The sequence below is a fragment of the Ostrea edulis genome, chromosome 3, assembly GCF_947568905.1.
Source record: "Ostrea edulis chromosome 3, xbOstEdul1.1, whole genome shotgun sequence".
Taxonomy (NCBI): Eukaryota; Metazoa; Mollusca; class Bivalvia; order Ostreida; family Ostreidae; genus Ostrea; species Ostrea edulis.
Genome location: NC_079166.1, coordinates 13,296,141 through 13,307,821, shown reverse-complemented (window position 1 = coordinate 13,307,821; position 11,681 = coordinate 13,296,141). Strand labels below are relative to the sequence as shown.

General features: G+C 34.2%; 1 protein-coding gene across 1 annotated transcript; it reads left to right on the top strand.

Moving 5' to 3' along the window:
- Positions 1–699: 699 nt before the first annotated feature.
- On the top strand, positions 700–11,188 carry LOC125677339 (uncharacterized). Its single transcript, XM_056160099.1, has 3 exons — positions 700–1,022; positions 7,469–7,552; positions 10,341–11,188. The coding sequence occupies exons 1-3, from the start codon at positions 833–835 to the stop codon at positions 10,832–10,834; spliced, it is 768 nt and encodes a 255-aa protein (XP_056016074.1). The 5' UTR covers positions 700–832; the 3' UTR covers positions 10,835–11,188.
- The last annotated feature ends 493 nt before the right edge of the window (positions 11,189–11,681 follow it).

Genomic DNA, 11,681 nt, shown 5'->3' with positions numbered 1-11,681 from the left:
ACCTTTTAATAAGCGAAGATTTGCATATTTGTCTTTTTGAATTAAATTATAAAGAATTAATTTGATTTTGGGGGATATTATACGATATAATCTGGATTGGGTCAGTTCACATTTTATTACAGCATAAACTGATGGCATTAAAACAGACCATATCGTATAATATGCCCCACACTTAAATTCATTCTCTGAGTATAACACATTTCAACTGCAGGAAGATCTATATACTGAATTGATTTGTAAATGATGCTTTCCTACACATTTACGTTTAAAACATTTAGAAAAAAGTGATTTCTTGGGGCGTTTTATATATAGAGTCTTAAGACCGGAAGTGTTGATGTATTCAAAATTTGGACACAAAATGGTAGACTGTCTAAGCTTTTTAGCAATATACAATACTTCAAAACACTAGATAGAAAGGCTTTCTTGCCTTTCATTCGCCCTCTTGCTGAAAATTTTGTTCCAGATTATTTGCTTTTGAGCACGATATCGGTATCGCATTGCTACACATAATAGCATTTTAGTGTGGTCAGAGCAAAAATGTAATGACAGAAACGATGAAATACGATACCCTCGCAATGTGTTACAGTTGTAAATTCACCGAAGAGATGTAACACGTGTGAAATGTATAACCAGATTCACCTTAAATTACACCGAGAATTTACAGTACAAGCATAGTCTTTTGTTTTTCAACATGGCGAATCTTGTTGTCGTTACAGTTATAGGCAGTGCGATCCTGTCCACCATTCTTTGCAATGGAACTTCGGATATTGCATTAATTAAGAAAAACCTTGAACGCTTTTCTTCTAACACCAGATACGCATTGTTCCAAATAATGGAGGCACAGAGAAATTTACAAGATTACACAGAACAGAGAGGAAGCCCGAGGAACCTTCGACAACAGTTAAAGGACTTGAAATCAGTTGTAGGAAAGCAAGCAAAAGAAATCGGGTCTTTACAATTAGTTACAGGAAACCAAGCAAAAGAAATTGGATCTTTAAAATCAAAAGTTCGGAAACTATCAGGTAAAAATTAAATACTATATCTACTTTGATGTCTTGAATAATTCACCCAATTCCTTATTATGTACCCCCTCCTTCGAAGAAGCGAAGTACGTCGGTACTCAGTATAGTGTTCGACTAATTACATAAGGAAAGTATTTTACGTTTCGTTCCATTCCACGTTTTAGCAACACACGATGATTGTTTACAAACGATCTCTTCCAACCTATGCAGAACTAGTACGCTACGCGTTTCAAAACGTGTCACAAAACATTTGCTTGCTATTGCTGCACAATAATATTCTATTAGAAGTACTTTTAAAACATAAATGATACAGCGTCGGTATTTTGACAGAAGCGCAATTGCGTGAGAAGGACATTTCAATCTCTACCCCGAGTTATTGTTCCTTACAGTATTTGTTCGGAATACTTTATAAATTTGCCGATCGGTGTCGTTGATTGGAAGACTTTTAACTACTCTCCTAATAATCGTTAGTGCATGCGTACCCAGCGATTAGAAAGTGTGATGACTTATATATAAGACTTTTGACTACCCTCCTAATAATTGCTGGCGCATGCACACCCAGCGTTTAAAAAGTGCTATGACTTATATATTTATTTTTATAATTCAGTAGTTTTAACTTTAGTAATTTGAAATAAATACACATCTTAAACTTTTATCAGATAATAATGTGAGTATGGAGTTACCTTAACAAACAAATAATATACATATATAAACTAATGTTACAGGTAAGGGTAACAAAATACACAGGTATAATTTGAAAAATAAATAATGATAGAGGGCGAAGCCCTCTCGTGGTCCAAAGGGCCGTGAGAGCGGAGCTCTCCCTATAGGTAACACGTATATACATGTTTAAAAGGAAAATATAGGAAAATAGTGAAAAATTAAACCATACCTATGGAACTTGAAAAGTTTGGTACCAATGGCGTCGATTCGAATATTAGCGCGTGGACATGTATTCCTCCATTTTGAATCTCGTTTACCCTAGTTCACGTCGTTCTGAGATGTTACATAAAATCCGTAAAAGCATGTACATCTTATTTTCTTAATCATATATAATCACTCCACGATTAACGCCATATTTTTGTTGTGGTTCAAACACTATGTTTGTAAATTTGCTAAATAACGACGCTGAATTTGACGTCACAATGTATTGTTTACATCAATTGCGTTATATTTCCTGCGTTCAATATATAGGCGGATCAAATGTCCAAAATTAGGATGCTTTGATACAGCTCCGTCCGCGTGCTAACTTCGGATTGTTTTTGTCCTGTTTTGGATATAGATACTAATGTGCAAACTTTTTTGCTTCGCCCTCAAACACGGTCACGCCGTAAAACATATTATCATAGTTACGTCAGGATGTATGGCTCGCAATAATTTCTTTTTCTTTATAGAGAGCGAAGCTCGCGTCGCGAAGCGACGCGACGAGCTCGCTCCAATGATTACACATATGAATCACGTGATTTGCTCTTCTTCAGCTGAAAAAAGATGAGTATTACCCATAATGCTTCTGCAAAAATGTCACCGTCACTGCGGTATACTTCATTGACAATCCCGTAATTAAAATAATTAGATTGTTTAGAAAGTACCATAAACGTTTTTAAATTCATAGCTTCAAAAATTTTGTTTTTTTGCTTGGTTTGAGAGAAGAAGAAAAAACATTGCAGCTAATATGACGTCACAATTTGTAACTGTTTACACCAAGCGCGTTATATTTCCAGCGTTAAATGAAGAGGCGGATGAAAGTCGTGTTGCAAGATGTTAATGGACTTCGCTCGTCTCAACGGTCACACGTACAACATATCAGCGAGCTAAGCTCGCGTCGCGTCGAGCTCGCTCCAATGATTACGCAATTGAGTCACGTGGTTTGCTCTAAAATGATGGGGACTACCCATAATGCCTCCGGAAAAATGTCGCCGTCACTGCGGTATACTTCATTGACAATCCCGTAATTAAAATAATTAGATTGTGTAGAAAGGACCATAAACGTTTTTAAATTCCAGACAAGCTTTCTCATAGCTTCAAAGGTTTTGTTTTTGCTTGGTTTGAGAGAAGAAAAAACATTGCAGCTAATATGACGTCACAATTTGTAACTGTTTACATCAAACGCGTTATATTTCCCGCGTTAAATGAAGAGGCGGATAAAAGTCGTGCTGCAAGATGTAAATGAACTTCGCTCGTCTCAACGGTCACACCGTACAACATATTAGCGAGCGAAGCTCGCGTCGCGAAGCGACGCGACGAGCTCGCTCCAATGATTACGCAATTGAGTCACGTGGTTTGCTCTTCATCAGCTGAAAAATGATGGGGACTACCCATAATGCCTCCGGAAAAATGTCGCCGTCACTGCGGTATACTTCATTGACAATCCCGTAGTTAAAATAATTGGATTGTTTAGAAAGTACAATTAACGTTTTTGAATTCCAGACAAGCTTTCTCATAGCTTCAAAGGTTTTGTTTTTGCTTGGTTTGAGAGAAGAAAAAACATTGCAGCTAATATGACGTCACAATTTGTAACTGTTTACACCAAGCGCATTATATTTCCCGCGTTAAATGAAGAGTCGGATAAAAGTCGTGTTGTAAGATGTTAATGAGCTTCGCTTGTCTCAACGGTCACACCGTATAACATATTAAGATATCTCATTAAATATATGAGATTTATATAGTATGTAATATATTTCATAAACTGTTTATATAAATTATATAAGATATCTTTATAGAGGAATAAATATGGCATGTCATAAGGAAGAGCAGGCAATACCAGAATTCTCTCAACAAACTTTGCCAATGATTTTAAAAATACAACATTGTTTATATTCAGTAACTCATTGAACTTAAAAATGTTGGGGTTTTAAAAGAACTTTGTAAAGAGATGCTTAATTTAGCTTTTGTCCTATTGATGTATACTTTCCTGTGTGATGTTTGTATATATCATATTGATGTATACTTTCCTGTGTGATATTTGTATATATGTTGTCCCATTGATGTATAGTTTCCTGTATGATGTTTGTATATATCATATTATGTTATTCTGATTCTGATCAGTCGTTTGACTCAAGGATGATAAAGAACTTGAACTAAAGACACCTTCGAATGACAATTGCGTTGTACAAAATAGTTTTCTTTTTTATGCTTTTACTTTTCATGCTTAAATGCTCTGTGTGAAGTAAATATTATTTGAAGGCGTCTTTAAAAACGCTACTGACATTTAATTCCTGAATTTGTCGCAGTATCTGTACCTCCTATCTTTCCGTATGTTTCAACATCCTGAAATGACACCGTAGGCGTAATTTATATCCATTCCCGCATCATCAAGGTTACTTGTGTAGCCATGTAACTGTGTTGCTATTGACAGATCTGAAGTGCTATCATTGAAATCATTTGTAAAACTACAAGTATGAATTTACAGGTACTCCAGGTATGATATTCAGCAGATAAAGTTTCCATATCTTTAGCTGTGTAAGGCTGATACAATAACAAATATTTTTTATAATTTTACCCTTTCACTCTAATATTTGGATACATTAAGTGATTTTCTACTTTTTTCTTTTTTACATGTTTATAATTCATCCAAGAGCATACAGTAATTTACGAACATATCATGTATCAAATTGTGAGACTGTTAGAAATTTAATCATCCATAAAAAAGTATCCCAGAAAGAAAATGTCATTTCTCATCCGGTGGAAACTTTGAAATAACAAGAATTGTTTTAGATTCAATACTGACGGTAATCTACTTTAAATAGAATGTCTGTAATGATAGCGATAATTATGGATTATCTACTAGTCAGGTGTTTGATATCTCTTATCAAAGGGTTTACAAGATAATGAGCGAACAATATTTTCATATGTGTAGACTTGTGATATTAAAGTCAATAGGATCATCTACTATTTAGTATGTAACAGTGTACCAAGTTTCATGTTTGTCAAGCAAACATTTCTAAAGATATCTTACTATGTCCAGAGTTGTTTGACCTTTGAGTCTGTTACCTCGAAATCAAATGGGGAAATTTACTTCTTAACACGTATCAGTGTACCAAGTTTGATGTCTTTCAAGCAAATGGTTCTCAAGATATTGAGGAAACAGTGTCTCATCATGTTCAGTTTAACCTTCGCCTTCCACTTCTGACCTCAAGATCAATAGGGGACTTTTACTGGGTACTTCATAGGAGAAATTTGTGTACCAAGTTTGATATCTTTCAAGTAAAAGGCTCTCAAGATATTGAGCAGACAATGCATTGATTGTAACCTCAAGATGAATTGGAGTCATCTACTTCTTGTATAGAACCAACGTACCAAGTCCGATGTTTCTTAAACAAAGGGTTCTCAAGCATCTTACTATGTCCCGTGTGATATTTCCCGTTTCACTTTGTTACCTCAAAATCAATAGGTTTGATATTTGTCTAGCAAAGGGTTCTATAAGTAGCTTGACCCTTGACCTCAAAATCAATATGGGCCATCTACTTTTTAGATAAAACCAGTATACCAAGTTTGGTGTCTGTCAAGCAAAGGGTTTTCAGCCTGTCCACCTATGTCTATCAGTTTAACCTTTGTCTTTTGACATTATGACTTCACAATCAATAGGGATGACATATATAAATCTGATGTCTATCAAGCAATGGGTTCTCAAGATATTGAACGGATAACACTTGGACTGCCGACGGACTCAATTCAATTCAATTTATTCTCATATTGCACAAAACAACATAGAGATGATATACATATACACAATGTTAAACAAAGAATTCAGTTGATGCAATGCATGAAAGAGTGTGCAGTCTATAATGTTTAACCTGGAAGGGTAATTCTCTTGTGAATTATATTTATAAATTTGGAAATATTACTCAAAACAGATAACGTTTTTCATGAAAATAAGTTAATTTTTTTTATGCCATTTGGTATGTTTTTGTATTTAGAAGGTAACAAAGTTTTCTACTATCCCTAAGAGCTGAACAAGTCATGATGGAGTGAAACTCATCCCCAACCTTATTTTCACATAAATTACAAATTACAAATTCTCTGGTTTCTGCACACACCACCCCATCTGCCTGTCTCAATAGGTAACCTGTGATTACTTGTTCTGAATTTTACTAATATAAGAATAATATTTCTTGATACATTGGCTTCTAGATAACTTCTCGACGTAAAAATACTATTTGTAAATAGATCATAAGTACACTTTTTTCCTGATGTATTACATTCAGAAACCCATATCTGTTGAAATTGATCATCCATACACTAATCAGTCATTTTTCATTTTCTACAGATTGTAAAATCCAGATATTATTTAAACCACATTCTTGTAAAATTTTCTGTATATATCTAACCCATTTAAAATCAGCATCAACATTGTCTGTTGTTGAGTTATATAAAACTTTGTATAAAATACTAGACAACTTTGTGTCTTTACCATTCAACAATTGTATCCAGAATTTAATCATTCTAATTTTGACATGTATACACAATGGATATCACCATAATGGGGTAGATGTCTTAAGATTCAATATAAGTTTACAAAATTTTAGATGCAGTCTCTCGATGATATCTAAATTTTCAAAACCCCATAATTCACACCCATAACGAAGTATTGGAAGAACCATTTTATCAAACATATCAAGTTGACAGTCGATAGATAAATTCAATTCCCTTGTTTTTTTAATGATGGCATACATAACACTGGTTGCTCTTTGCCCAACATATTTTCTGGTATTGTAAAAAGAAGCAGTTCTTGAGAAAATAACTCCTAAGTATTTGAATTCTTTAACAATTTCAATTTCATTATTATTGTGTAGCAATATTAAATTTGAGTATTGTCTACATTAGCCAAAAATAACAATTTTAGTTTTATCCACGTTCACTTGCAACTTCCACTCTTCGCAGTATTTTTGAAAACAATTCAGTTGGTATTGGAGGTCATCTTTAGTTTCAGACATCAGTACTGTATCATCTGCATACAACATTATTATGAGACTTATAAAACAGTCCAAATTTTGTTCAATTTCATCAGATAAGTTGCTCAAACCAATAACATTGTCTTGTATAAAAAAATTCTTCTAAATCGTTAAGATATAATGCAAAAAGAAGAGAATTTTCACCCTGTCGAACTCCATTTTGACAAGGAAAGTATTCAGAATAATTGTCATTGTGTAAAATTCTAGATTTACAACCATTATACAAGTTCACGATAAAATTCAGGCATTTTCCTGTTAAGTTATATTTCACAAGTTTTTTCCATAATCCCAATCGCCATACTTTATCAAATGCAGCCTTAAAGTCAATAAAAGCACAATATAATTTCTTTTAATTAAGTAATGACAATTCAATCAAGGAGTATAGTGCAAACAGCTTATCAGCAGAAGAGTATTGAGCCCTGGAACCAGTGCAAACCAATATGCCTCCTTTTCAAGGGGACGTAAAAATGATAATTCTGTATTTTACTCTTGCAGCTGAGAAAAGAAAACCTGAAGGTGCGGTTTATACACGGTGGGGAAGAAGTGGCTGTCCAAAAGAAACAGAGCTTGTTTACAAAGGTAATAAACTTAGGTAGCTCATTACACTAAATGTTTATTTAATGGCTCGTTGAAATACTTCTTATGAAGTATGATTTCACCATCGAAAAGGTGAAACAAGCTCTCAATTATTTTATATGAATTTTCTGTGATTTATTCTGGAATGATAAAAAAAGTACTTTGTTTGCAAATAAGATACTCTGGAGTCAAAATTTCGCTGTAATTTGATGTAATATATGAATATCTAAGAAAACATGCCTAAACCACAGGCACTCGACGTTTTAAATATCTATAATAAAAAAAATTGTCTTCCTGTAAACATAATATTGACAATATTATGTTTACAGGAAGACAATTTTTTTTATTATAGATATTTAAAACGTCGAGTGCCTGTGGCCTAAACGACTCAGATAGACGTTCTAATTTTTTAAATATTAAAAAATATATTTATGAAAATTTAAAACGTTATTTGCTTATATTTTTTAATTGTACGGATAAAATCTTAAAAAAAACATGTCAGTTAGAAAAAAAGATATATCAGAGAAATATATTCTAAAAAGAAATTGAAATGAAATGATCAAAATTCAGAAATATTACGATTTTTCTAATTTGAACCAAGCCCGATCTAAATTATAAAAAAAGTAGTCATAGAGAACATTGTAATCAGAAAACTGCGTTCCCTTGATGTAAAATGGTTTACAAAGGCTATTTGAGAGATCTGTATTTTAATCAGATTGAGGTGATTTGACTTTATAAAGGGAACTAATTTCTTGATTAACAGTGCATACAATTAGCAACAATATAATTATTTTAGTAATTTATATCAATTTTGATTGGGATCGGTACTTTTTTCTCTCGTTTGAATATATTATAGTGAATATATCTAAAATATGGTCATTTCGTTTCAAATTCTTTTTATAATATATTTCGTCGATATATTTCTTTTCTAACTGACATGTTTTTTAAAAAGATTTTATCCAAAGATTTAATAAATATTAACAAATAACGTATTCAATTTTCATAAATATTTTTTTTCGAAATAATTATAACGTTTGTATCGTAATCTTTTAGGCATGTTTTTTTTTTTGGATATTCCTATTATATACCAAATCACAGCAAAATGTGGACGCACAAATCTCTTATTTGCAAACCAAACACATTTTTCATCATTCCGGGAAAAAAAATCATATAACATAATTGAGAGCTTGCATCACTCTTGCGTGGTAACATCATACTTCATAAGAGGTGTTTTAACGAGCCAGGAAATAAAATTTTAGTGTAGTGAGCTACCTTAGCTTTATTCCTGATCTAAATCACACGTGAAATCAAGAGAGAAAATATAAATGAAATATTATCTTTCTTTCAAAATTTCATCATTAAATGATAGTACATGTATATGATACAAAGTTGGTAAAAGATGTCTCTGGTTAAGATTACAGGAAAGTTATTGTCTACTTGAAATGTGAAAGAAATTTCAAATCTAAATTATCCATCTATTCATGAATGCGCACAAGTCCCCTTAGGCCTATACATGTTTATAATTTGGTGAAAACCAACGTATACATGTACATGTAACATAATTTCTTGTAGTATATGAAAGGACACAGCACAAGTTGAAATAAGTTATCCCCAATATAATGCTTGCATATAATTACATGTAGAATGGTCGTTTGTTTTGTTTGTTCGTTCTACGCCCCTTCATATTTCACTTATACTGAGACGTAGGTGAAGAACCATAAGTATAGACTGATGCTTATCGCGTAGAGTCGTAGCAGTGAGGGGTCCCCCATGTGACAACACCTGTTGCGACACAGGACCTCTTTTTGTAAGGTCATACCCGAAAGGCCTGCGATTCTCACTTCTAAATGTTGAGCATTTGGCGAAGGAGCAATTACTACCTACGTATGACGCGGCCATGACACAACATGACCTCGCAGCTAAGAAGCAAACGCTCTTTCATTGCATTAACGCAGGTGGTACAACGAAGTCAATCGTCAACCAAGTGTAGATTTGTTTGTTGCTCCCGGCATATTTTCGAATTTTCCACTGTATCGGTATACATGTGAAGTTCCACAAGTTCTGACCAATACATGACACCCTTTGTCTTAACAGTTTGTGTTCTTTATCGTGCCAACGCCGAATGAAACAAGGAACTGCCGTTTATAAGGACATATTTGAAAGACCCGTGATTTTCACTTGAAACGTACCCGCTACCACAGGCATTCAACCTCGATTTTTTTTTTCGTTTACAAAGATAGTCCCGTGTTACACATGTAGACTCAATAAAATGTGTACCAATGTACAAAAGACCCTCTGGTTCCAGGTGTGAGTCGCTGGTAGCATTAAGAGGACAGACCAACCACTCCTGGGTGTTTTTTGTTTTGTTCTTAGGGTTTTAATACTCGGGGTTTGCTCTTGACTTGTCATGACCCCCTCTTATTATAAACAACAATACACAATATCAATAGAAACTTTATCTTTAATTTCATTCTCAGTTAATGTGTTTGGACTTCGATGTATAAATTAATATTTCGATAAAGAAGGGTAGGGGGTTAAATACACATGCATCTTTGTAAAATAAAAAGGAAAAGTTTCGCTCCAGTGGTCGAGTGTCTGTGCCGGGTACCTCCCGATAGTGACGTCAAGCCGCTAATCTATCGCGACAGTTTGCTTAAAGTAAGAGAAAATTAAGGGATTCCATGGACTTTCCTTCTTACGTAATTCATATGAATGAAAACTATATTTAAATAACCCATGAATCCTGTATCTAGACTTATATCTCCAACCACCAAAAACTTTGTCCTTTCAGGTTTTACAGGAGGTAGTTGGTACACACATCCTGGCGGTTCGGTTAACTATGTATGCCTACCTTATGATCCCACGTGGGGCAAATATAATGACATCCAAAATAACGATAACCAGAATCTGCATGGTGTCGAGTACGCAGGAAATAGTATCGATATTTCCGGAACTCCATTTGATAGCAGAATTCGAGGACACGGTGTCCCGTGCGCTGTGTGTCGGAGCACGAAGCGAATCACAGTGTTGAGAATCCCAGGTAGAAATAAATGCTACAAAGGCTGGCATCTGGAATATGCCGGTTATCTCATGGCTGACAAATATTCCCATACGTCCGGGACCGAGTACGCATGTGTTGATGAGCGACCCGAAATCACTAAATCGGGTCCCGTTTCCAAGGGAGGCAGATACTTCTATCCAGTGGAAGGTTACTGTGGGCACGCCTTGCGGTGTCCACCTTATGTCCACGGCAGAGAAATAACCTGCTGCGTCTGCACGAAATAGATGCATGTATTTTCCTGTCATAAAAAACATGCGTGTATACAGCAACCCGATCAACAATACATATTTTCATTTCCAATGTTTCTGCCTTTGTAATCCTTACAAATTGTAATGATAGCCATTTCCTCATGAATGCATTGTAATTGTGAACAATGCGCGTATGAATCTTCATAGATATAGTACGTTCAAAAGATAATTCAAGATCTGATTCAAGATTTGTTTTTAAATTTACAAGATAAAAAATCTCTGGACATTACCCTTCTTCAATGCGATCTTTAAGAAATATATTTTCATAAGTAAGTATGCCGGTGTAAAGTGTTTCTTACCCTCGTGTATTTTCAAAAATAGAATTTAGTTCTTAACTGTATTCCAAGATATTTCAATTAAAGTGGTGAATTTTGAATTTGTTTTTATTTGAAGTACACGCAACTTTGATAATCAAAGCAATGCACTTGTAGTTGCAATATAGCTTTCAGTATTCATGTTTAAAAGCAAAAGTTCTTAGTACCATCACTATAATTGGAAAGAGCAGAAAAATAGAGCGTCAGACGTGTAAAGGTCATTTTCACTGCTGAAGGTGCATCGGGTATTCACACTACATCAGTATATGGTAAAATATATATTTACATGCAACACGCAAACAATAACATGTCTTTCTCGAAATATATATTAACAGAAAGTATTATTTTGAACAGTGTGCATAAACAGGTTTCACTGAACTGATATCGTTGAACACTTTAACTAAGAATGATTGCATGCAGTTTTAGGTCATGCACCTGTCACACAGGTTTGACTGGAAAGATTAAAGAAAAGCTCATGGATTTGATTTTACGGACTCTAGAATCCCTTA

What these genes read in the sequence shown, in the direction of transcription:
- LOC125677339 (XM_056160099.1), top strand. Translation starts at nt 833, where the DNA reads ATGGAGGCACAGAGAAATTTACAAGATTACACAGAACAGAGAGGAAGC. An exon ending in AAAAGTTCGGAAACTATCAG is followed by an intron (nt 1,023 to 7,468) that starts GTAAAAATTAAA and finishes TTACTCTTGCAG; the next exon opens with CTGAGAAAAGAAAACCTGAA. An exon ending in AACAGAGCTTGTTTACAAAG is followed by an intron (nt 7,553 to 10,340) that starts GTAATAAACTTA and finishes TTGTCCTTTCAG; the next exon opens with GTTTTACAGGAGGTAGTTGG.